Consider the following 27,891-nt stretch of genomic DNA (forward strand, 5'->3'; position numbering starts at 1 on the left):
GTTATAAGAATTAACAAAAGACTAAAATATTGAAATGTTTAGTAATGATAGATTTTAAAATTTAATAAAAAGATTAAAAGGAATGTTTAAAATATTGAGTTTAATTAAAAAGTTTAATTTACTGTTGTTTTGATCTTATTATAAACTCATTATTGTAGCACTTGTTTCTTGAAATAGACAATTGGAATGCTATAAGATTTAAAATTTAGATTTATTATTTAATTATATTAATTATTATGGACTTATTATTTTCTTTCTTTAGAGGTTAGTAGGTTGCATGTACTAAGCAGAATCAGACTGGGTATTAGGTGTTATTTTAAATATTAATTTAGGGGGAGGATAGAAAGGCATCAGTGATTGATCAGTGATTTCAGGAGAAATTCTTTTTTTTTTTACTTGCTGTAGGGAATGAGATAAATGGATAATTTGGAAAGAATGGACAAAAAATATAAATACAATGATTTAAATTAAAATAAATTAAATAAAATAGAAATAAGAAGAGTGAAAAGCGGGGAGAAGTTATATAGAAGATATAGAATGGTAAATAAGATAGGTAATGGTATATAAGATGAGCACGAATTTAATTGAAGTCCATAAAAAGAGAGGTAATCTGGGGCCAAACTACTTTCTTAAAAGAAGTTTTATATTTTTGTGTTTTGTGTGTCTATGTTTTCTTTGAGAATTAATAAAACCTCGGAGGAATGTTGGATGAGAATAATGTTAAACAAGACAGAGAGGAATGAAGGTGATGATTATAAACTGGATAAATATAGAAAATTAATAATAATTAATGAAATTGAATACGAAAAGAGAAATAATGAGAAATTTGTTAAGAGATATCTATATGGTTATATTGAAATGGTGAAAAATAGAATTATGTTGTATAAAATAATATTTTATTTGACTTGTAAAATTAATAATGGAGAGGTTTTATGTATTTAATGGTTAACGATGGTTTGTTTGTCTTTAAAATCAATAAAATTTGTTTCAAAAAAAATCTGTTAATATGTTGTATACCATACAGCATTAATGTTCATTCCCTCTTGAACATTTGTGCAGAAAAGGTTAAAGCAAAGAGAAGCCCCATTCTTCTGCCAAATTATTATCTGAGACGGCTGCAACAACAAGTGCAATAACAAGATCCACCCATCCACAAATCAAACCAAATGCTAACTTGAACTTCATGACATAACCAGTTCTGTGATTAATTTGTACAGCAAATTAAATAAATATATTATGCCTAAGTCTTGTGATATTAGGAAAATTTATCTGGATATTGGCAAATACATTTGTAACATACCACAAGAAAATCAATTGTAACTTTTTGTTTAATAAGCTGAGCAAAATTTCCCCTATAAAATGCTAGAAAATATGTTGTTCAAGACATTAAAATCATGGACGGTTTTATTGACTTCAAATAAATGTTTTAGTTTGGGCTGTTAAGGAAATGTCTGTGTTTAAATTGGCAAAGAAATAAAGCAAATGTTAGGGACTAAGAAGGAAAAGACATTTGACTACAAAACTATTTGTATGAGTGTAAAATTGGCAAATGAGCAGAAAAGGCATAATGTGAAAGCATTTGTTTCAAGCTGTCCCTAGGTAAAAATTTTGGCCTTTTTCAAGCTATTATAAATCTTTAGAGTTTATATGAGGAAGGGGCAGTCTTGCCTTGTGTGATTTGTTGCAAAGATTTTTTTTTGTCTTGTTTTGCGTTCTTTAGCTTTTAGTCGTTGCAAAAGATAGACAAACTAATAGGTTAAACTAGGGCAAAACCTTCACAACATTAAAAGTTCTACAGAAGTTATTTGGGATTTTCCCCAATTCTTGAGTTGGTACAAACAATCCTGTCCACAAGTAGTGTGCTGTCCAGCCAGTGTATGGGAAACATTTGCTCTTCATTAACAATTCCTAGTGCTTCAATTATATCTGTTCTGAGTCACTGCCAAGTTGGACTGTCCTGATTTATGAGGGTGCCATTCATTACAGGCAAATTAGTTGGTTTTCCCTCTTGGGTCTGCTGCCATCCCCTTTTAGCTGGCTTCCAGACAGCAGGAAAAACATAGTCAGTCAGAGCATGGCAGTAGGAATGGGGTGGGTCAGAGTTTAGGGCTCTGCTAGGTTCCATATGCTAGCTTGCCTGCCTCTCCTCTCATTCTACATTTGGCAGAATTGGTACTAGGCCTTGGCACCAGATCTATGAGGATGCTGAGACTGAAAAAAACTTCCAAAATATACAATACGAATATAAAATCTGATCTTTCTTTAAAAAATAATTTTATTATTTTATTATTTTTAATAAAATAATTAATAAATAATTTTATTATTTTTTAATAATTATAGGGATGAAAACAAACTATAAATATAAATAAAAGATTGCAAGTGCAAAATAAAGAATACAAAAGGAAGAATAGAAAAGAAAGAAACAATATGAAGGTAAAAGAATATAGCAAAGAAAGACAAGAAAATATAAAGAAGTAACTTCCCTCTTTGTCACCACAATTATAAACAATTTTAACAACTTGTCACTTTCTGTCAGGTGCAAGGAACCAAAAATGGCATGAAGAGTTACTCAGAGTAGATTTTTTAAATTGTTGCTTGCCTGTAGACAGGAATCTTGCCAGACTAAAACATAACTCTGCTTAACTATTAGATGTATCCTGTGAAGAGTGGAGCATGGAGGTGGGGGAGAAACCCACTCTGTGTCAGCAGCACTGGTCTCAAAATGGCCTCAATCAGGCCAGACTTTTTACTTGCATATCAAGGATTTCAGACTATATATATATGCTTCTTATCTCTTTGGGAAAGATCCTCTCCTTCTTGCAACTCTGTACCACATTCCACCACACTTTCTCTCAAAATGGTACAAATGCTGTCTTCTTATCATATCACATTATCTTATCTATTGATTATCTTATCTATTGACAAATCCTTAAAACTATTGTTGAGTCCTAGTCGGCAAAAGTACATTAAGGATTACCAGTGATAACACATCTATTTTAAACTTGATCAAATAAATCAACTTTACATTTCTTCCCTTTATTTTTAACAAGATTGGTCTTTAATCCCTTCAAACATTGTCTTAGAATTTGACTTCTTTCCTTTTTCTTTGTCTTTCTCATCAAGTCTTTCAAAACTTTAGCAGGTATCTTTTAATGTAAATCTAATATAGGAAAGCCATCCAGATCATTCTCCTGGTTTATTATTTGTATGTCCCCTTTAATTATTAAAACAACATCAGGTATAGCCAATATTTCATATTTTACAGATCATTCTTGTAGCCAGTCATTTTAAAATTCATGTTCAAATGTATTTTCATCTTATATGGTAAAATCTGTTCCTGTTTGTAACAGTCAATTTGTAATGACAGACATTCTTAATATTAATTATGGAATCCATTATTCACAAATATTCTTCAATACATTCAATGTGTAGGTATTTTCTGTATCCTGAGTTAACAGGTCAAATAGGTGCTCTTATCCTTTAATTATAATCTTTATAATTCCTTCCCTCCCTAAGTGTCCAGCCTTCAAAAACTCATTCATCATATTTTTTCTTGGAATTAAAACACCAGCACCAATCATTTCCCAAAGGAGGGATTATTTCAATTAATTGAGCTTCATTTTGACTGTTGGTCTGTTTACAACTTTTCAAAACTTTCCCAAAACAATACTCTAATCACCCTTTGACCATTTATTCCCTTTTGCCACTTATTAAAATTGCCAAGTCCTTAAATTTCTTTGAAGATTTCTTTCACTGAGGACTAAAGGAAAATCATTGAATGAATGCCATCAGGCAAAGGTTCTTAGTATTTGAAAAGTAGTAAATAGGTATCTCTAAAGATGATTAAGAAATGATTACATATAGTCTACATTATGATTGTGGGCCTAGTTGGAATCCCTCTCTTCCCAGCCATTTCTCTCAACAGTTGACCAAAAAACATGGGTTCTTGTTGTGCCTCCGAGGTTTGAACCAGGTCAGTCAGCAGATGTAGCCTCGAGTGAGGAGGAAGATCTGGCATTGAGATTTGAGCCTGCATTGCTGAGCGGCGTTGAGAGGAGTCTGGGGGAGGAGGAGGAGTTGAATCTGAGAGATGAGCCTGATTTATTAGAAGTTTCAGAGACGTCTTCCTCTTCTGGAACTCCCTCCCTGATTGCACCTCAGGTGTTAACTGTTAATCAGGAAAGTGTGCCAGAGGCTTCAAGTGATGATGAAACTGCCGGATGCTGGCTTGATGCTAGGACTAGGAGAAGATTGAGATGTCAATCTCAATTAGAAAAGAGACATCCAGCCAAGGATTAATTAATGAGACTGACACGCCCCTTCAGGGGATATATAAGGAGCGTGCTAACGCTTCTCCCCCGCTCGAAGCAAAGTGGATTTTTAGTGCTTTTTGGATTCGGAAGAATACGTTTGAAGCGGCTGTCGTGATTTATGGACAATTCAGACTTGCCAGACAGATTCCAGGAAGACTGCTAAGGACTGTGAAAACAGAGCAGTTAACTCTTTTTGGTCTGGTTTTGTTTTGCTTGAATATTTGAACTCTGGAACTGTGTAATCTCACCTGTAGATACAGGTGAGACATAACAGGTTCTTACACTCTATTTTTGAGGAGTAGCTATCTGGAGTATATGTGTATGATCATACAATTTTTTTCTTTCTCCACAGAGATTTTGTCAGCAAAATCCATCCTCTGTCCTCCAATTTCAGTTATAATACAGTCTCTGCTTCTTCAGAATATCTAGTTTGCCAGGTCCTCATTGGCAGTTCTCTGAAATTCTGATAATCTTTCCTTGTTTCTCAGGAAACTTGAATTTCCAGAAACTTTTACTATTTCAGAAGCAAGACAAAGATCTGACAGGAAGGTTCTGAGTGAGTGAGTTGTGTGAATATCAGCTTATTAAAGTTGTACCTAGAAAAGCAGAAAGGGTGCACTCTGTGTACCAGCATACCTGCACAAGCGTTAAATATAATTTTGCAGAATTGTTGCTATATGTCAATAGGAGCTGATGTAATTAAAATTATTTATTGTGATTCATTGATTCACAGCAAATAGGGTGAAAATATTTAAGAGAAAAGAAAATGGTCCTGGCTTTAAAATCATAAGTGTAAAGCTTAAAAAATTAAAGAAAAAAAGAAACAAGAAATTCCTAACAAAATTGGATGATGAGCAAAATCATAGGGAGAATAGTGTTCAAATTTGGTTTTTCCTTTTTTCACTAAATCAGTTTGTACAGATGGCATAAAATTAAAGAACAATCCTAACTGAAAAAATAATTCTAAAATGTATGTAAATGATGTTACGAAGAGGAACAAGTTCTATAGAATAAGATATTTATGAAATCACATAATCTCAGAAAACTAGCAATGAATCAGTCATATTCTCTTTAGCAGATTATCCTCTGCTTCAGGTAGAGTCATATAATTCAGACTATGGTGTAATATACACAGTTACCAACATTCTGTATAATTAAAGGTGCTATCACACTATACTGGTCAATGATTTACTTACATGTTGTGTGTGTGTGTGCTATGTGGTGTGTGTGAGTGTGTGTGTGTGTGTGTGTGTGCATTCACACAGAGATATGATATTTCTGATAAATTTACAGAAATCTCATTGCATAAGATTTTTTGAAATTCTTTACATACTGTAAATCAAGGTTTAATTTTCAATCTGATTGTTTTAAGGTTTAGATCAAGGACTCATAGAATCCAAACAGGAAGGAAGGAGGTTTTCATGCTGGAGTGCAAATCTATCCCTACTGAGATTAAAAACAGTATTCCTATTAATTTCAAAGTAATTAGGATAAAACCCTTCCTGTTGTGTCCATGAATGGCTTTGAATTCACAATTCTTGCAATAAAAACAGACAATGCCAATTTCTCTGAAACTTTCTCCATTACTCTACAGAATCCCAACCTGGGAAGAAGCTATTGTGACACATACTAATATGGCTAGCCATCTGCCTGCCTGTTGGCCTACTGTGAGCTTTCTTTGGCATCCTGATGCAAATATGATCTATTCACCACCTTCTTCCTGAGCTTTCCTGATGCTAAAACCTCTTGACATTCATTGCCATGTCATCCAGCTCCTGCTGTGATTCTTCCTGGAAGGTGTCCTGCCAGACTAAAATGCTAATTGATGCCCTATTTACTATTAGTTGTGGATTAATTTGTTCCCTAAAAATCCCATTGGTATGTATGATTCTTATCCCACTGTTACCTTAATTGCTACCAGCCTTTCTCCCAATGACTCCCAGGGGTAGGATAGAAAGCAGAAAGCAGCTAGAAATGCAGGAGGAGGAGGAGGAGGAGGAGGAGGAAGAGGAGGAAAAGGATTTATAAAGGTTTGCAGCACACAACTATCCTTAATAAAGGTGTACTTTTGCAGGAAATTGAAAATAAGTACAGAATAAACAGTTGAACTGTAGAGGGCAGTACTTGATGGCAGAATAAGTGATTTCAATTTGAATTAAGAATCCAAATATTAGAAATGCAGTATCTTGTACAGCTGCATGTAGCTTAACAAAGTTGTCTAGGTAGATAACTATAATACTTTCTCTGTTTTGAATACTGAGCTGGTGTACTTAAGGCATCCAATTTTATTTTTGTTTACATTTTGAGTATATACAATATGGAAATCCACACTTCCTCTTTCCTTTTTTAGTAATTTCTCTTAGTCTCTATTTTTTTTCAAATTCCAAGTTTGATTACTGTTTGGAAATATGGTTCTACATGTTGGCCTCTGATATTAAAGTCTGCTAGAGAAGAAGGGGAAAACCATGTTAAATTAAATGAAAACTGTTTGTCTTTTCTACTTTTATGATTCTACTTTCAGATTGGACAGAATAGACATATAATTAAATAGATTTCATATTCACTCTTTTCTACTTTCTAGTTTTTGCTTCTCCAAGAAGATAGGCTCTTGACTTTCAAAATGACATAGAGTAGCCAAGGATTACAGCAAATCTAAGAAGAATGAAAAGAATCAGTAATGTTATTTGGGAAAGGCAAGTTGATTAATTGAATTTCTTTATAGCTGCTTCAAAAATATGTTAGCATTGTTTCTGGACTCATGTTAGGGCTGATAATGAAAAGGATTTTAAGATGACATGATTTAAAAAAAGTAATTTGGTTCTGCATAACTGAACTGGCTTCTATTTTTGCTTTTCCACGATGAATCTAGTCTTTATTGTGGTGGTGAATTATATTTAAACTGGATGCTTTCTTAAAAAATGCAAAAACAAAAACAAAGCAACAAAAGTCTGAAAGGACTGGGTAAAGATTTTTTTGGGATGCTTAGAGGCAAGGTTTTCTATCTACATGATCCATTTAATTTTCTGCACTATTTTCAATTTCCCTTATTAGCAGTTTGTTGATATTCGTGATAATGATGATCATGATAATGATTTGTAGTCTATTCTGTTTTACTTCAACATGATTAAGGTACCAGAGGGTCAATTTCTGTTCTTGAGTGCATCTTCATCATCATTAGATCCTGTGCAGAGCACATTGGGCAGCAAGTATTTTCTTTAGTGCATCTAAGACTTTAATTAGATTTTCATCACAGGCTGTTTGTAGGTTTTACATAATTCAGCTTATTTTTGTTTTTGTTCTGGCATATCTAGTTTTCATTTTCATAAAACAAATTGGTCAGAAACACATTCTTATGTATAGCTTTTTAACGTCTTTTGAAAAAGAGTTCTTCCACATACAGGCACATGCTACCACATCCTTCCAGGCTTTGTGCAACAGTTTGGTTTCCATTTCCCCATTTTTAGTATCAAATTCATTTCCATACTCTATTTCCCCCCTATTTATGCATAACTTGAAATCTTTCGCTGCATTTTTCCTGTCAAAACCAACAGTTCGGTCTTTGAAGCTTTGATGTTCAGATTCATACTCTTTATTGCATCACAGAATCTAACATTCACTAGTTAGTGAGTGATCTTTCAGAGTTTGTTATCATTGTTGTATCCTCCTTTACTAATAAACCATAACAGCAGGAATGCTTTTTGATACATTCCACTTTCTCAGTTAATAACATGATATTGGTAGTCCTCCACTTACAAACAACAATCGAGCCCAAATTTTCAGTTGCTAAGCAAGACAGCGGTTAAGTGACTTTTGCTGCATTTTATGACCTTTCTTGCCACAGTTCTTTTTCTCAATTTTTTTTATTAAGTTATAGAGTATTGTAAAATACAAAATACAAAAGTAAATAGAAGAAGAATGGTGGAAGAGGTGAGGGGAAAAGGGGGAAGTGAAGTGAGGAAAGATAGGGAAAAAAGAAAAGAAAAAGAAGCATTGACTTACGACTCTCTCTGTTACAGTAAAATAAGGCATTAACATCAAATCACAGCTCTTTGCTTTTCCACAATAGTATAAACAAGTCATTTCTATAAAGATATCAATCTAATCTGTAAAACCCAAAGTCAGAGTTACATTCTTTTCCACATCAAGCATGAAGTTCAGAAGCGGTTTTCATGTGGAAATGAAAGTACTTACATTCTTTTCTTTAATCAAAGTAGTCATTTTTGCCTTTTCCGCCAACTCCATCAACTTCTGCAACCATTCTTCCATGCTAGGAATCGAAGTGTCCTTCCATTTTTGCACATACAGTAGTCTTGCTGCTGTCAATATATATAGTAACATAGTTCCAAATTTGTTCTCCAGTTCTTTTCCCATGAGACCCCAAAGGAAAAATTCTGGTTTCATTTTTATCTCCGTTTTCAGAATTTTCTGTCATAAAATATGAATCATACTCCCATTTGTTTTTGTTTGATCACGTGTCCACCATAAACGATTAAAAAAAATCCCTTCTTTATTTTTACACGTCCAACATTCATTTGACATGTTTTCTTGCCGCAGTTCTTCAGTAAATCACTGCAGTTGTTAAATTACTAGCACGGTTGTAAAGTCAGTTTGTTTTTCCCATTGACTTTGCTTGTCAGAAGGTCGCAAAATGTGATCAGATGACCCCGGGACACTGCAGCCGTCATAAATACATGCCAGTTGCCAAGCATCCAGGTTTTGATCACATGACCATGGAGATGCTGCAAGGGTGGTAAGTATGAAAAGCCACTTTTTATAGTGCTGTTGTAACTTTGAATCAGTGGTGGGATTCAAATTTTACTACTGGTTCTGTGGGTGTGGCTTGGTGGGCGTGGCTTGGTGGGCATGGCAAGGGAAGGATACTGTAAAATCTCCATTCCTTCTGTGAGATATAAGACCCCCAATAAATTTATACTCATAATACGAAGACAAGTCTGGTGCACAATTTCAAAGTTTTATTGTAGAAAAGAAAAGCAGTTGCAAGCGCGGCCTCCACGACCCTTCCCAAGTGGATTGAGTACAAGGAGAGCAAAATTCGATATTCAAACAATACATTTATACCCCCTGCACAGAACACGCCACGCCTAAGAGGCCTTCCCCACTCCCCCTTATTATAAGATAGGCTTAAGGGTCAACATGACATTGTTTTCTGTGCCTCTGTGTCTTATCTTGTTTCACTGCTGGGCTTTACCTTGGGAGGATATCCTTTATCTTATTTACTTGTTGCCTAGCCCCAGGAAGATCTTCCTGTTTTCCAAGAAGATTGTAACAATGCATCATGTACTTGTGACTTAATACATTTTAGGTTTTAGGATGGGGGTTTTATATGTAACAGAAAGAGTAAAGAGGAATCTTCTAGCTTAACCATACCTAAACTATGTAAAATCATTTTACAAAAGAGTAACTTATAATATTTTTCTCTCACTTCCCCACCCCACTAACCTGCTTTCCAGCTCTGTTTTCCTGTGCAGGGCAACCAAAGAAGACCCAGCCGATCAGCTGCTGGGACTCGGGAGGCAGATAATAGATGGGGGCAGGGCCAGTCAGAGGTGGTATCTGCCGGTTCTCTGAACTACTCAAAATTTCCATTACTGGTTCTCCAGAACTGGTCAGAACCTGCTGAATACCACCTCTGCTTTGAATAGTCATTAAAACAAAGGGTTGTTAGTCAAGGATTACCTATATATGTTCTGGTTACATAAGAAATATAGGACAAGAAAAATGAAGTTTGTGCAAACCAGATGACATTTTTTTCACCAATCTGTTTTATGGGGGTAAGTGAGAGGATAAGGCTCATCCAGCAAATCTACTATTTCAGATTATTAAAACAGGTTGACTAAATTGAAGCTCTCTAGGTTCTCACGCCTGCAGCTGCCATTAGGGCTTGTGCACTCCAAAGATGTAGTCCCACTCACTCCACCGGTCTCTAGCCTCAGGTGTATAAACTGCCAGTGGAGGGCAGAGGCCTTTTCTCTGCTCCCATTCCTTGTTCTAGTGTGTGTGTGTGTGTGTGGGGGTGCGTTTATCTCATCACACCCAATGTAAAATTAAACAAGCCTGCAAGCCGGGCTGTACTGGTAGGAGAGGAAATTGCACCCGTGGAAGAAGTGGAAGAAGTCGTTTGGTACTGCTTTCTTCCAAGAGGATGACGATCCTAGCCGAGAGCCTCACATTTTTCCACAGGTCTCCCCTGCAGCAATTAACCCAGACCAACTTTGCTTAGCTTCGGAGATCGGCAAGGTCGTCCAACCGCGGCAGATACCCCGCTTTTTTTTTTTTTTTTTTTTTACGGCCTGCCAATCCCTCTTCCCTTGTGGACCCCGTGGCTGGGGCCGTTGCTAAGGGACCGCGCGCGTCCCTCCTCCCCTGCGGAAGGCCAGGCCCCAGGCGCCGCGGTTGGCCGCGCGAAGGGCGTAGAGCGGCACGAGCCGCGCAGAAACCGCTCCGGCTGCGTCTCCGTCGCGCGGTGGTTGAGCGGCCGCCTCTGCCGGGGAGGTGAGCGCTTTTGCCTTTAGAGACGAAGGAGAATGAGAGAGAGACTGTCTATCTGTCTGTCTTGTCTGCCTGCCTCTCTGTCTGTCTGTCTCTGTCCTTCTGTGCGTGTATGTGTGTGTGTATGTGTGTCTCGTCTGTCACGAATCCCCTTGTCTTCTCCATTAAAAAAAACAAAACACTGGATATTTTTCTGCCTGAAAAAGCCAAATACCTACCTTTTGGGGGGAGGGAGGAAGATTATACTGTGATTTAGAACTGCCTTGTTTAATAACCACTGAACAGTTAGGAGCTGTTTGAACGGTAGCTGGAATAAAACAAAGTTGCCCCCTGTTAATTGGGCAGCAGACTTTAAAAAGTAGAAATGTTCTTTTTTGATACAAGTACTTGTAAAAGCTGCAGTGCGCTCCAAGGAGAGAAGAACCCTCTTACTTTCCAGAGGAACAAAATACATTCTTAGGGAGGGCGGGAGGGATACTATGTTTATTTGCAATATTGTTATGTACTATTATTCAAATTGAAAAGCAGATGCTGTTAAAACTGGAGGTCTAGAGAAGCATACCTAGGATGAGATCTCCTGAGCTGTGTGGACTATCCTGCTGAGCAGAAAAGTGTAGGATTGAACTGCAGATCTGCTTTCACTAACTAATCTAGTGACATCTATTTGGTCAAATGAGATTGGTAGCAAATTTTGTCTGAATGGAAGGAGGGGCCTGCAAATTATCACACACACACACACACACACACACACACGTGTGTGTGTGTGTGTGTGTGTATGTATGTATGGTATTCAGCTTTGTTAGGGTATTTTCCCACGTCATTATAGTTGTGCTTTTAAAGTTGTAGCAACATTTCGGCAGAATCTCATCTGCTATCATCAGGCTTCTGTATAGTGTTCGTCTGTGAATCAGACTTTCACAGCTGTTTCAGTTTTAAATTTGGGGCTAGCCTACTGCTGTGCCAGAACGGTTTTTTCTTCATCCTGATTGGTTGGGAGTCTTGGTCTGTGTTTATTGGTTTGTGCCCAGGTGTTTGCCTGGCTTAAAAGACCTGAAAGCATGAATAGAAGAGATGACTCCACCAGACTGTCAATTATTTGGAAGCCTGCACTCACAAACAAAAAAATCTTCACACCACAAGCCAGCCAAACACCTGGGCACAAACAGACTCCCCCTGATACCTCCAGCTCAAACACACCTCAACCAGGCACCCAGATGAAACCTAGCTTCCTAATAAATGATAGCCGTCCATTTACTCGGAGCCAAGCCGCACTAAAAGCCTCCAATACAGGAACACAATGTTGCCAGCCAATCAAGACAAAAAAAAGCCACAAAACAGACAGAAGATATTAGAAACACCAGTCAAGCAGAACACAGCAAACTCCAAGACCAATAAACACAGACCAAGACTCCCAACCAATCAGGAGGAAGAAAAAACCATTCTGGCACAGCAGTAGGCTAGCACCAAATTTAAATATAAATACCCGTGAAAACTTAAGAATATGAATACACACACACACACACACACACCCACACACACACACCAGTAGTCCTCAACTTACAACAGTTCCTTTAGTGACTATTTAAAGTGACAATGGCTCTGAAAAAAAGTGACATGGTCATTTTTCACACTTACAACCCATGTAGCACCCCCAGTTATTAAGTTATTAACATAATAATGCAGTGATTCACTTAACAATGGTGGCAAGAAAGATTGTAAAATGGGGCAAAATTCATTTAACAACTGTGTCACTTAGCAACAGAAATTTTGGGCTTAGTTGTGGTCGTAAGTAGAGGACTACCTGTATATAGAATTGGATTAGTTTATATACTTATCAGTCAATTATATCATTTACTTGATCAATGTATGCCACATATAACATTTGGGAAGGAGAAAATTGAATGACATAATGTTAAATGTCACTCTATGATCATTATGTTTCTCAATATTTGGTTTTCATCTTAGTATGGTATCCAAGATGTCTAAAGTCATTTGTTGAGAGGCTAATACATTCACACAAGTATCTTAATTTACTAAGTTAAAGTAAAACTTTTCCACATTGTTTAGATATTCCTGTTCAATTTTCTATTAGCAAAATTTTATGTTTATTTCCACAGGCTTTAAGAATGGCTAGAAAACATGAACATTTTGGATTAAGCTATTTGGAAGAATTGAATATAGTTAAGGAACGTGAAAATATATGCAAAGAAACTAGGCAGGAATTTTTGAAATTTAAACAAAAATACGTTTCTGACCATGGAAATGTAAACAAAGCTTTACAGGAAGTTTTACCATCAGGTCAGTCACTTCAGTTACCATCTAAAACTAGAAGTCCCGCTCTATGTTCTGAAACCAAACAACTTTCTTCTGAGTCGGATACTTTTGCAATCCAGAAAAAAAAAAGGATTGTTTGTGATGAAGACGAAACAATCGAGATTGAAGATACTGCAAGTCAGCCAAAGAAATCTTCTAAGAAGCAGAACAATACTGATGGTAAAAAAAAGGCCTTTCATTCTGGAAAAGCCACCCTAGAACATAAAAGTGAGAGCCCAGGAGATGAAAGTGAAAAAATGCCAGTATTAATAGCTTCTTTCGTAGGAACCACCAAGCAGATGCCCATATTGAAAAAACCAGAACCACTGAAACCAAAATCTCCAAGGGTGCCTTGTGCAAAATTACAATTTAAAGATCAGTCAAAAGATAGCATTGTTAATGTTAAACAACTTGAACAAAAAATATTATCTCAGCATATAATTCTTCCCACAGCAGCGACCAGTACTGCAGACTTTGATGATACCTGTTCTGTAGTTTCCTATATAAGTGAAAAATCTATGAGCATTTTAAAAGAAGCCTCAGAATTAAACATACCCAGTCACTTAGAAAGATCTTACAGTACAAAAAGCTCTGCTTCATCTAGTATGAAATTTGCTCCAGCATACCTGGAAGAAACAGTATCTGAAGGTAGATTAGGTTTTTCAAAATCACATTTGAAACCTTTTTCTTCATACAGCAAGTCAAAGTTGTCTTCTGGAATTGTTTCACGATCTATTGATGAAATAATTGAATCTTTAAAGTCTACTGTTCCCACTGCATCAGACCTAAAGATCAAAGAACTCTTGGAGAGTATTCTTGGCCAGGATTATCTCATAAAAATTCAAGTAGGTAAATTAGAATGAATTAAAGAAGCTTGGGTTAGTAAGATTTTCTTTTACTAATATTGCCTTTAAAAATACTGTCTGTTGTCCCAAAGGTGTTTTTTTCCCCAAAAGGCAACTGGATTTCTTAGATTTTTTTTTCTTTGAGAATGTTTTCAAAGAAAAAAAAAACAAGCAAAAAAGTGCTGTTATGGAAAAGAGCATTTTTGAGACTTCAATAATAATAATAATAATGTATTATAACATTTTGAAAAATATAATATATTTATTAACATTTGCTATTACTTCCTTTCTGGTAGTTGTTGTTAGTTAAAAGTAATATTGACCACTTTTAAATGGATTCTCCTTTGTAAGGATTTCTTTAATTAAAGAGATATACGTATAGGTTGGTGATCTATGTATGCAAAGTATTATTCTTTCAAAGTCAAGATAAACTAAAATAAATACAAACAAAAGATAATGAATGCTAAGTTAAAACCAAACCAAATTATACGTAGATCTGTGTGATGTATGAACACAACCTGTGTAAAAAAGTAACTTCATTGTATTGATCTATGATCAATCAAATCAGCAGTTTTAAAAATTATTTTTATTTCATCTTATAATCTAACAAATATATTATGGTTAAAGCTTTGAGATGTATTTTATTTTTTTAATAAATTTTTTATTAATTTTCCAAATTTTAAAAAACATAAAACAAAACTTTATACATTGTTATCAACATCAAGACATCTTTTGCATTTCCTCACATTTTTCAGTATATGTATTTACTTATTCCTTTACCATTACATCTTATTCTTACTATAAATCAATATCTTTTATCCTTACATCTCTCGCATGGCAAAATGTCCTTTCATATTATTTGCATTTCCAACATTGACTAGAAGTATCTTTATGTATCTTAGATAATTTTTCTGCAGTCACATACCAAGCATATACAGATAGTCCTTGGGTGATGACCATAACTGAGCCCTGCAATTACAGTCATGACAGTTGTAAAACTGGTTACCATATCACTCTATTGTACCAGTCTTAAGCTGTCTATTTTTCTGTGCAGTATTAATAAGTCCTGATGGGTGGAGTTCAGCCAGTTCGCACTACTTCGGGAGAACCAGTTGTTAACATTCCGAGCAGTTTGGTGAACTGGTTGTTGGAAGAAATCATTAGAGCAGAGAACCGGTTGTTAAATTCTTTGAATCCCACCACTGGGTTAACCCTTTCTCCTTGCCCAGTGTTTCTTTTCTGTAAAATGCTTCTTGTGCTGAAATCGATTCAGTAAAGGTACTTTGGGGCTTGTATTCATATTCTTAACATGGCACTTTGCACATAATGGTTTTTAAAATCTATATTAACTTTAACTTTATTGTACCATAAAAGCCATGCCTACCACACATCAGGTTTGTTTTTCTAACGCCAATGTTCTATTGTTTCTTAGCAACATCCACTCTTTCATTCAAACAGGCTACAAAATGCAGTTTGAAATCTGGCAATCCTAATCCTTCTCTTTCCTTTGCATCTTGCTGAATTTTATATTTAACTGTTGATTTCTCCTCAGCCACATAAATCTTTTTGCCATTGCTTAAAAGTGCATCATTTCTGGGATAGATATTGTTTAAAAAAACATTCTTGATAATATATTCATTTTCATTATGGAAATTCTTACAAACTATGATAATTGTAACTTTTCTCATCTTAGTAAGGACTTAATTTCATTTCATATCATGATGTTATTTTGAAATGATATACGTTTTATCAGGGGTGGGATGCTACTGGTTCAACTTGGTTCTATAGAACCGGTAGCTCTGAAGAGTAGCAGACATCGAACCGGTTTGCTGTCTGCTGCTCTGTTTGGCCCAGCCACCCGCCCGGGCTCTTGGCTGTCCTTTATTTCCTGCTTTTTCAACCTCAGCTGCTTTGTGTGGCACAGCTGAGGTTGAAAAAGCAGGAAAGAAGAGGAGTTTGAAACACTGCGCACCCGCCCACAGGACTTGTCAGCTGTCCGGGTGGCACAGCTGAGGTTCTTGGGAAATGCTCTACACACACGCACAAAATGCACTCTCACCAGGGGTGGGATTCTACCTGCCGGAGAACTGGCAAATAGCACCACTGGCTGGCCCTGGTGGCCAGGATGTCTCATACTGGCTATTTTGCTTGGACATCTTTTTCTTTTATTTCTCATTTGTTTCAGGTAATGTGTATATGGAGATATTTTTTCCTTCTATGAAAATAGGAGAGTAATAGGCCTGCAAATACTAGGTTTCATTTAATTGTCTACTGTGATTGCTGCAGTGATAGCAACAGAATGCTGTTACAGGATTGTGGATCATTGCGGAATCCTTCTCAGTGGCAGAGAAAGAAATCTACAGTATTACTCCTTGATAGCCCTCTTTGAGAGGGTAGGATTTTTTCATTTCATATTCTGCTAAGTATGGGTTCAAGGTGTCCAAAGTTTACTGAATTATATCCTAGCATTTTTAATGCTATATACTTTCTAAGAGTTATAGACAGATTGTATAGCCAATTCTTGAATAGATATCTTTAATGGTGTGAATAAAATTTCAACAGATGTTTGTTTTTCTCTAAGATCATTAACTATAAAGAAAATAATCTGAGTTATTTATTTATTTAGTATTTGCTTACATATACATTGGCAATTAAGGAAATATTGCAGTTTAATGAATATTTTATAATATTTCATATTATAAATAATATTTATAAATATTTCATAATACTTATATTACCAAGAGAAGTTTAAATATATTATATGAATTTGTGCTTTCTAATATTTGTATTATTTTCTTTTAAAATAAAGCAGTCAGCTATCAAAAAAGAAATGCAGCCAAATGAACTGGAATTACCAGCTGTACGAATGGCACCAGTGGAAAGTGACATTATGAAATCGGTAAGGTTCAACATGACATTATAGAAAGATTACAAGTTTTCCTCTGACAGTGACATAAGGAGTATCCTAACAGAACTTGCATTAGTATATTTATCATTTTCTATCAAAGTGGAATTTAGGTTTTTATGAATTGTTCATTCATTTCCACATGGAATGGTAAGATGAATTCCTTCTCCCCAATTTGCAGTTCATTGACTTCTCTGGAAATTTTAGAGATTTCTGAAGTATAAGTCCCATAGTAAAGAGCTGCAATTCTATAATGTGAGTGATTACATTCATTCCTCACCACTTCTAAATGCGTGTAACAATAATGATAAAATATTACATTATGTTACATTTATTATGTGTACATCTCAAAGGACTTGAGATCTTCTAAGAGGGGAAATCTTCTGTGATGGAGGATGCCACAATGATTAATATGTCTCAGTGAGCAGGCAGAAGGTGGGAAGGTCGGGAGTGAAAGCTGCCTATGAGTAGAGAGCAGATCATGGAGCATTCTAGTATCTTGAAATTTGCAAGGGGCCTGGGACCAAGTAATTCAAGACTTTGTATTGAGGGGTCTCTAATAATTAGATGTGGTTTGAGAGGAACATCCTGTGATGCTAGTGTCTTGTATATGACTGGTGGTGCTTTAGCTAGTGGACGGAACTTTTGTATTTGGACTTGGGCAGCTATAAGTAAGAGTCAAGAGGATTCAGTATACTATCACTGAAGGTACAGATTCACAATTATGGCTTCTGCTAGTGGGGAGGTGGGGAAGGGTGCCTTTGCTCAGCTTCAGATGGTTTATCTCTTAGCTGCAATGACTTGTGCCTTTGTCACAACCATTTAGACTACAGCAATGCATTCCACATGGAGTGCTCTTTAAATTATTAAATAGTTTAAATAATTATCCCCTTTATTACCACATAGTCTAATAGCTATTTATAAAAGGAAACACTTCATTCAAAAAAGATGTTGAGGCTCTAGAAAAAGGACAGAGAAGAGCAACCAGGATGATTAGGGGACTGGAGACTAAAACATATGAAGAACAGTTTTAGGAACTGGGCATGGCTAGTCTAGTGAAGAGAAGGACCAGGGGAAACAAGATAGCAGTGTTCCAATATTTGAGCAGCTGCCACAGAGAGGAAGGGGTCAAGCTATTTTCCAAGGCACCCAAAGGCCAGACAAGGAATAATGGATGGAAACTGAACAAGGAGAGGTTTAACCTGGAAATAAGGAAAAACTTTCTGACAGTGAGAACAATCAACCAATGGAACAGCTTGCCCTCGGAAGTTGTGGGAGCACCATCACTTGAGACCTTCAAGAAGAGATTGGACTGCCATTTGTCAGAAATGGTGTAGGGTCTCCTGCTTGGGTGGGGGAGGGTTGAATACCTACAAGGTCCCTTCAAACTCTGTTAATCTGTAATGTCTTTTGGGCCAGAAGGTTCCAATGACTTAGCCACCTTCTAGAGAGGGAGAGGATATATTGCTCTTGAACCATAGCTTGAAAGTAATTCTTAAGCTGTTAGCTATTGAAAATATAATTCAGGGCAATCTTACTCCATATCTTACTCCTCTAAAAATGTTTGGACTTCAAGGATTCCCAGTTAATATTTCTGAACAATGTCAGATTGGAAAGCTGCTTTCAGCCTGGACTTTCTCTAAAATGAGCAGCAATGGATTCATGTCAAGGAGAGTCCACCCCGCATTAAAGGAACTGTCCTAGATAGGAAGGATCTTCAAATCCTTACACATTCATTTCTTCAACTTTCTGAAGAATGAAGACAAACTATTAATCCAGTGTGTGCCATGGGTGCCACTCACATCTTCCTTGTTCAATGTTATTGAGGCACATTAGAGTGGAAACTTCAACTTTCCCTCTGGGGAAACTTCTGCCCCTCCTTGTATTTCTCTGCCCCCCACACCCTAGTTATTTGCCCCTGCATTCATTTGCTACCCAGCAGACCAATGGGTAATTGGCCCCTAAGGTTGTATTCTACTAAGGTCCTTTGGAGAAGGAGCATATTCTTTATAGATTTTACTAGAGCAGGGGTTCTTAATCTTTTTACCTATCATGTACCCCTTTGAGAGTCTAGAGGCTTCTAGACTAAATTACTTGGTTGTTTGCATTCATTACTGAGTGGCAAGGTAAATTTCAGTTAGAAATAAATGAAAGTAGAAATTATATTTTTGTCCAAGTTTACAGACCAGCTGAATGAAAATATAATTCTATTTTTTCTCCCCATTGAAGTTCACAGACCAGCTGAAATCTACCCACAGATCTCCAAAGGGACCCAAGTTGAGAATCCCTATAATAATAATGTCCCTAAAACAAAGGAAATCCTACAGCTCTGCTCACAATATCATAGCCTATTTTGGGAGCTATTGCTGATTAAGTGCATTAAGCAGTCAATGAGATAGTAGAACTATTCAGCAAATGTTAATTGGCAATTCCTCTACTTCAGAGCTCCACAATTTTATTTTAGGATGGCCGAGGACCATGGGAAACTTAACAGTAGCATAATGACATGGTGGAATAAGCATTTTTGCATTACTTTTATGTTTCAGCAATTTTTAGAAAAGCAAAATAGGTATATTAAACACACTGATGGACAGCCGACATCTCACTGCTGTTGTTCAGTGGACTGTTTGCCAGCACAGTCATGGAAGATTTCTGGGATTGTAAGAAGGATACTGGGAAGCTATTTGTGAATTATAAAGCATCAGTGCTTTACTCAGACTAATTGGATTTGGTGGCCAAAACAGCACCTGCTTCTTTTTGGGAAGAGAATGTTCCAATTTTCAGTATTTCTAGAATAGAAGGGTGAATGGATGTCAATGGGGAGGAGGGGGGAGGGGAGGTGCTCCTTGATTTCTGCCAGAGGCTCCCTGTTTTTTTCCCTATCCCTACTTTTGCCAAACGCTGTGACAGTCAGATGTTGAAGCTTGTTCCTAGTAACTAAGATACCTTGACTGGTCAAATGACCAACACAGGAATGCTCTTTCTCAATCCACATGCTAGAAGGATATAACACCCTTAACGGAGTATTTGGAAGTTACCTCATTCCTTGTCAAGTCTCATATATCCTTGGTTACTGTCCGGCAGGCATAATGCTGATTTGAGCATAGGAAGGAGTTCTATCTGAATTCGCCTAACTCTTAACAATTGTTGGTGTGTGTGTGTTTGTGTGTGTGTGTCAGTGTGTATAAGTATGTGTATGTGAGAGAAGGAGCCACTCCCAAGGTTAACAGCCTTTGCAAAACTATAGGAGTGATTGAAACAACAATGTTTTTTTTTTTAAAGTTTCTTACATGTTCTTCAGAGGTGGGCAACGGGCAACCACCCACAATCTGAGAGCCTACTGCCAAATGGATCTGACAGGTCTACATGTACCAGAAACAGTCATTAATATGCTAGCAGTTGTCAGTCATACATGGCAAAGGAACAAATCATAGCAGTCCTCATGTTCCTTTTTCTTTTCTTATCTTCACTTCTGATCTGAAAGAGAGTTTCTTGAGTTTTTGTTTTGTTTTGAAAATAATATTAACACTCTGATACCATAGGTGGTTCTTCCTTTTCCTCCAGAATGTACCTGAAAGTAAGAATAACTCCCCCCCACCGCAAACTCAAGAGGAAACCCATAAAGTGCAGAAAGACACTTCCAAAATAGAGGTGCAATAACAGAATAATAAAATTTTCTGTTTTGACTTAATTGATCTGAGTTGATACTTTGTTCTTTCTTATCAACTATTTTTTAGCATCCCTTTTCTTGTTTTGTTCTAGCTTTGAATTATGTTCTTGACATAATTTTATAAAAATATTATAACATTTGTTGAAAAAGGAGCCTGGTCCTAATTGGGGATGTTTAACAGATGATCAAGTATACCGATGGGGGATGGGAGCGGGGGGTTAGAAGTAAAAAAAAAAAAGTCAAGTTGATGGCTGTAGCTGTACAATCAAAGCCGCACCTTTTAAAAGTGAGTTTTAGAGAGCACACGTAAAAAGGAGCCGGGCTTCTATTGCATAATTACGGTTGTCACTGACTTTTTTGACCTTCCTAAGATACACATGTAGTCATCCCTGCTAAAAGTGTTTCCTAAGATGAAAAACCTTTAAGGCAAGAGTTTGTAATCTTTTTTGTGCCAAATATTAAGAGTCTGGTGAAACCTAGAGACCCCATGTCAAAAAGTGTATCTGTATGATAAAATAAAATGCATAGATATAGATTGTATTAAAAAGGAAACTAAAGCCCTGAATATTAAAAAATAGCAACTCTGTAATATAGCTATGGATTTGATTTCCTATTAATCCAACAAATCAGTACCAAGACAATGCACCTTTTAAAGATATAATAATGTTACATGGCAAGATTTACTGAAGTTAACAAACATTTTTGGAATCTAAAGGCTATAAATTATTTGTTATTTACAATTATTTATTTGCAATTAGAAGTTAGTGAAAATAATATAATTTTCCCCCATGCAAAGCACTTTAAATCCATCCACGAACCACAGCTCAAAACTCTCTGCAGGATATAGGGTATAAATACAATAATAGAATAGAATACCTTTATTGTCAAATACAATGATATTTGAAAGCTACTCCAGCATAGTGCCCCAAACACCACATCACAATCTCACTACAGAATTTAAAAATTAAAATAATAATAATAATAATAATAATAATAATAATAATAATAATAATAATAATAGGACTAAATCACAGATGCTCTGTTTGATTCAAGACAATTACTGTCTTGGAAAAGAAACTGTTTCTCAATCTATTACTCCTCATTTTAAACATCTATAATGCTTCCCTGATGGTAACAGATCAAAATATGAATGTCCAGGATGAAAACGGTCTGTGGAGATTTTTAGTGTTCTAGAAAGGAGTCTGTCTGTATTGTCTGAAAATGGCAAGTTCAAAGTTTGAAAACTTTGAAACTGAAAGAAAGCTTTTTTTAGTATATTGCTATTGGTACACGACAAACTACTGCTAAAATTAAAATCTTATGGTATCTCTGGACAACTATATAACTGGATAGAAGCATTCCTGTCAAACAGACAACAAATGGTCAAAATTGGGAGTGTCCTATCAAATTCTGTACCTGTCAATAGTGGTGTCCCCCAAGGCAGTGTTCTAGGACCAACTCTCTTCATACTCTACATAAATGACCTCTGTGATCATATTAAGAGCAACTGCATTCTCTTCGCTGATGATGTAAAGCTGTTCGATACCACAGACAATACTTCTACCCTTCAAAAAGATCTTGACTATGTATCAGAATGGTCAAACAAACGGCAACTTCAAATCTCAACAAATAAATGCTCTGTCTTAACATATTGGCAAAACAAATCAGAAAATAAAATACAAGCTGAATAGTCAAGACCTTGTTGATGATCCAAGCTCTGTAAAGGACCTTGGAATACTCATCTCTAATGATCTAAGTGCTAGAGCCCACTGTAACTATATAGCCAAAAAGGCATTAAGAATTGTTAACCTAATCCTATGTAGCTTTTTCTCTGGTAATATCACACTACTAACTAGAGCATACAAAACATTTGCTAGACCAATACTCGAATACAGCTCATCAGTCTGGAACCCACATTATGTATCTTATATTAGCACAGTTGAGAAAGTCCAGAAATATTTCACAAGAAGAGTTCTCCACTCCTCTACTCGTTGTAGAATACCTTATGCCACCAGACTTGAAATTCTAGACCTAGAAAACCTTGAATTACGCCATCTTCGGTCTGATCTAAGTATGGTAAATAAAATCATACATTTCAATGACTTACCTGTCAATGAGTACTTCAGGTTCAACCATAACAACACAAGAGCACACAATAGATACAAACTCAAGGTTAACCGCACCAAACTTGATTGCAGGAAATACGACTCAGCAATAGAGTGGTCAATGTCTGGAATACTCTGCCTGACTCTGTGGTTTCTTCCCCAAACCCCAAAAACTTTAACCTTAGACTGTCTACTATTGACCTCACCCCTTTCCTAAGAGGTCTGCAGGGGGCGTGCATAAGCGCACCAACGTGCCTACCGTCTCTGACCTATTGTTTCTTTTATTTTTCTTATATGTACCCATTTCATGTATTCATAACTATGTATATACTTATACCTATTATCTTGTAAGCGATTGACAAATCAAAATAAATAAAATAAATTAAAAAAATAAATATTTATACACTTAAAATTTCCTTATTGGAAAGAGAGTCTATGGTTCTTTTTATCTTTTTTTGAACACTTTATTCTTAAATAATTATGATTATGAATTAAAACACCAGACATCAAATTAATCATAATTATTTGAATCTAATTATCTTAATTATTATTTAATCTAATTACTTAAGTATATAATCACCATACAGTAATGACAGTGGAATATCTCTGGTAAACATGTATTTTTTGTGTGTGCGTATATGTACACACACATACACACACACACACACATTGTTGAGCTTCATCTGTTTCTTGGCATCCTCAAAATGTATCAGGGACAGGATTCTATGCTTCAGTTAATCATCAACAATATGTACTGTCCCTCAGTTTTGATTTATTGGATATTGGATTTTATTATGATGGTTTATTTCTTGTAAAAAGGTAGTTTTGTCCTGTATTGCGTATTTTTCAGGCAATATCTGAAAGATCCCAGTCAAGGTCCATTTCCTACAGTGCACAGCTGCAATCTTCTGAAGTGAGAGAATATACTGCTGGAATTGAGGTTAATTCATCCTATTCTCATTTTGTTGTTGCTTATTTTTTTCTTTCAAGCTGCTTTGTTGGGTAATTTACTTTATAACATGAGTGTTTTTCCTTCATGTGATTTCAGGTTCTCTCCCCCCCCGCCCCCCGCCATAGTCAGCATTTTCCTTCAATAGACACAGGAAGTTTATACTAACCTAAAATTGAAGGAGGGGGAAAAGGTTATGGCAACCAGGACTATGGTAGATTTGGAACAGAATGAGGAAATATGGGGCTTGCTACCAGTACTTCAGTAGTTTCCAAAAAATGAGAGGAGATAGGTCTTCAATACTGTAGTCTATTTGTCAGGGTTCCAAGTAACATACCCATAGCAAACAAAACTCTGAGGCAGATAAATTCCTCAAAGAATAAGTTTATTGGATATGTCATATTTCACAGGCTGGTGAAAACCGACTCTGACTATTCCCGTAGTTTTCACCTAATTAAAAGTAGAAGTTTGTCACTTTCTCAAAACAATCAGTCACATGGTCCAATCAGGATACTGTCAATTGCTAGGTGACTCCAGTTCCCTCCTTCAGAGCATCTGCAGGAATGTCCTTGGTTCCCAAGAGAAAGTATTTTGTTTTGACTACAAACCCCAACTATCTCTATTCCACTCTCTCTCTGTCCCTCTTCTCCAGTGTGTCAGCGCTGAAGTCTCAAAATGGCTTCAGCCATGGCCAGCTTCAGTGCTGACATTCTGTGTTGCTTGGGCAAACTAAAGACATTATTGATTGGAGACATCAGACATTTTATGAAAAAAAAGTCTCTAGTCATGTGTAGAGGGCTTTTTTCTTTTATACTGAGTAACTGTGACTGGGTGTTCGCCATACAAGATGAATTTAAAAAATGAATAAGTCACTTTGGCAGCTCCAGGTTTCTGTCCTTGTATTTTTAGAAATTGTCCATTGCTTCATCTCTCCAATCAATAGATGTGACACAATTGTGGAATACTGGGCTAAAGTAGATATGTGCCATTATTCATACTGCCTGTATTTACATGCATTTTTAATCAGTGTATGAATTCCACACCATGAGCGCTTTTAAGATTTAGTCCCTGTGGATGATCCAGTGTAAATCAGGATTCCCATTTAGTACTGTTGTAAGGAAAGTATATGCCATTGCTTACATGCTATCAGTTTTCTCCAATAAATTGTTTTTAGTTTTTCCCAAGCCTCACAAAGTATTTTCTCACACTATGTAATTCTCCATACACATTTTCTTTAATTGACCCAAACTGTGATAAAAAAACAAATTACAATAAGAGAAGTTCTTCTTCAAGTTGGGCTTGACTCCTGGCAATTTCATGGATGTGCAAATATACTTTTCTGGACAACAATATGGGAATTGTTTGTCCCTGTTTTCTTCCCCAATATTTCTCTTGACTTTTCTGTCTAGCCTACAGAGAAAGATTTCCTGTTTGTTTCCTATCCCAACCAAGTCTAGCCTATTTAGTTTTCCAAAAGTAGCCAAGCTGCCTAAGTGCTGCAGGATCAGCATTACATTAATAACCAATAGCGGCATCTTGATGGCATGATTTAATTGCTCAATAGATAAATGGACAGCAGTTGAATTAAACACTGATTGGAATTACATTTATGTTATCCTATAACGATTGCCATGGTTGGGTTTTAGATGGTAGAACAGCTTCATGTTTTCTCAACGCAAGTTACAAGAGTACCAACATTTAACTGAAAAGAATTATCTGAAAGACATAAGCTGTTCCAATTTTAAGGTATATCTTTATAGTTCTTATTAATTGACTTCATTGTAGAGTTACATTTATATTATTAAAAAAAATCAACTCAATTAAAAACAGAGTTTGCATATTTCAGTGGAATAAAACTAATAATGTGACTAACATTCTCCCTTAGGTTCCAGATGTAATAATTCAAGCAGCTACAGAAGAATCAGATCATATCTTTAAAACAGTTTCACCAGAACAACCAAGCATCCATGAAAGTGAAGATTATTTATCTTCAGAGGTTGAAGTGACATTAGAGTTAATTGCTGAAAAGTCTAAAAGTTCGATGCATCTCTCTAGTGAAGAAGAATTAGTAAGTAAAAACAATCATTTTTCTTTCCTATTGGATCATTGTAGGCCCTGGTTGGTCCATACATTAGGGCTTAACCCACAGTACAAGACCAAGAGCGAAGCATGTCCCTCATAAAGGAGTAGTTTATTCATGGGGACTTTGCATGGATATGGTATTTTCATCTTTCCATGGCTTTGCCTTTCTAGAAAGCAAGATAACTTGACTTCTCAGATCCTGGAATATAATTGCCAAAGAGATTTAAGGATTTTCCAGGAATACTATGAAGCAAAATAGTGGGCATAACAGATATACAAATGGTAAGGCATGTGTGGGGAGGGGAGAAAGGCGCTTCCTTCAGTGGAAGGAGATTGAGCTCTCTTCGGAGGGAGTTAAAGAGTTTTAAAGATAAAAAGACAATCATTAAGGCACCCATGGTACCTCTTAAACCTCTCTCTCCTATGCAGATAGATAGATAGATAGATAGATAGATAGATAGATAGATAGATAGATAGATAGATAGATAGATAGTCAGACTACAAAAAAGATGCTAGCAAACTAAATGGAGCATAGGAGGCTCTGGAATAGCTTCTAATTTCAGTTTCCCTTTTCTCTTAGAAGAGCTGATCTCTTATCCCATAATTTATTTAGGAGCCTTTAGTGAAGGACTTGGTAAAAAAAAATTGCAATATATAGCTAGAAAACACAATCACATGTTAACTGTTGAAATTATAAATAGCTCTTAAAAGCTGGTAGAGTTTGTAGAATTCAAGATATTTCTTCCTGATTGAACATTATGAGTTAGGAAGGTGATGTGGTTGTAAAAAGGCAAAAGCAATTTTAGGCCATATCAACAGAAGCATCTATTTTATACTGCCTGATAGATTCAGTCTCAAGAACTGTATGCATTTCTGGGGTTTTCATTTAGGAGGATTCAAAGAAAGTCAGGTCCAGAGTTTCTGAGGATGTCCAAGAGATTAGAAATGAAGTTTTGAAGAGGCATTAAAAGAATTAGACATGTCTAACCTTGAGAAGAAAGGACTGAGTGGCATATAATGGTCTTTTTAATAGCTGAAAGGATGACACACAGATGATTGAGATGTTCTTTAATCCCCTAGAGAAGATGGGGTGAAATCATGGATTTATGTTATAGGAAGGCAGATTCTACAGTAGTTGAACGTTAGGAAATTATTTTTATTTTAGAAATGTATAGGCTGCCCAACTCTACAACAACTCTCTGAGCACATACAACAATAATAATCATATAATTAAGAAACCCAAATTCCAGAAGAAAGCAATAATTAAAGATAACGAGATATCTAGAGACCTACCACTTACTCAGTTCATAGCCTGGGGAAACCCATGCTTTCAAAGCTCTTGTACAGAGTAGAGACCAGACAGGGGTATAGCGTTCCATACTGATAGCAGTAGCAATAGTACTTATATACTGCTTTACAGTGCTTTACAGTCATCTCTAAGCTGTTTACAGAGTCAGCATATTGCCCCAACAATTTGGGTCCTCATTTTACCCACCTCAGAAGGATGGTAGGTTGAGTCAACCTTGAGCCAGGTGAAATTTGAACTGCCAAATGGCAGGCAGCCAGCAGTCAGCAGAAGTAGCCTGCAGTATTGCACTCTAATCACTGCACCACCGTGGCTCATGTCCCGTCAGGTGACACTGGGACCTGAATGAGATCTGGATTATGGCCTGATTGTATAGGCCAGTCAGAAGATGCAAAAGACTAGCTGTCTTTTTAGGTAAACTTTTCCTTAATATTAAGAACAGTTCAATGGTACTGTTTATGGTATTGTTCAGATACTGCTTATCTACAAAATATCTTCACTAAATATCTTTAAGCAGAGACAGATGCTCTAATGTGGTCCCTTTTCATAAAGCAAGATGTTGGAATCAATAGCTTCAATGTATGTTCCAAGCCTCTGTTTCTCTGAATGCTTAATGTTCAATTATTATAATTGTATAATTAAATGATCTAATTATTACATAATTATAATTATGTTTATTCCTAGTCAATAATTAATTTTCCAAGGTGAAATATACAATCTTATTTTTTATGCCTATGGTTAATTAAAGCAGAGAAGATTAGTGTTAGTCTAACCTTCCCTGCTTCAGTTTAAAATCCATCTTTGTGTGTATATAAACCAGTTCTTACTATTTCTAGTCTACAAAAAGGCAGACCCAACAATCCCAGATGAAAATCTTCTGAATTTATTTTAAT

The 27,891-nt window shown here is 36.2% G+C and overlaps 1 protein-coding gene across 1 annotated transcript in view; it reads left to right on the forward strand.

Annotated features, from left to right (window-relative positions):
* Nucleotides 1-10,628: 10,628 nt before the first annotated feature.
* TTC6 (tetratricopeptide repeat domain 6) overlaps nucleotides 10,629-27,891 on the forward strand; it is an 89,854-nt gene continuing 72,591 nt past the window's right edge. The window contains exons 1-5 of the mRNA XM_087951849.1: nucleotides 10,629-10,826; nucleotides 12,941-13,981; nucleotides 16,791-16,880; nucleotides 23,512-23,601; nucleotides 25,496-25,678. Coding sequence (XP_087807975.1) covers nucleotides 12,950-13,981; nucleotides 16,791-16,880; nucleotides 23,512-23,601; nucleotides 25,496-25,678 — 1,395 coding nt within the window. The 5' untranslated portion in view covers nucleotides 10,629-10,826; nucleotides 12,941-12,949. The remainder of the gene's footprint in view (nucleotides 10,827-12,940; nucleotides 13,982-16,790; nucleotides 16,881-23,511; nucleotides 23,602-25,495; nucleotides 25,679-27,891) is intronic.

This window comes from Notechis scutatus, chromosome 1, assembly GCF_049901735.1.
Source record: "Notechis scutatus isolate UNSWTSFEM ecotype Mainland chromosome 1, rNotScu1.2, whole genome shotgun sequence".
NCBI lineage: Eukaryota > Metazoa > Chordata > Lepidosauria > Squamata > Elapidae > Notechis > Notechis scutatus.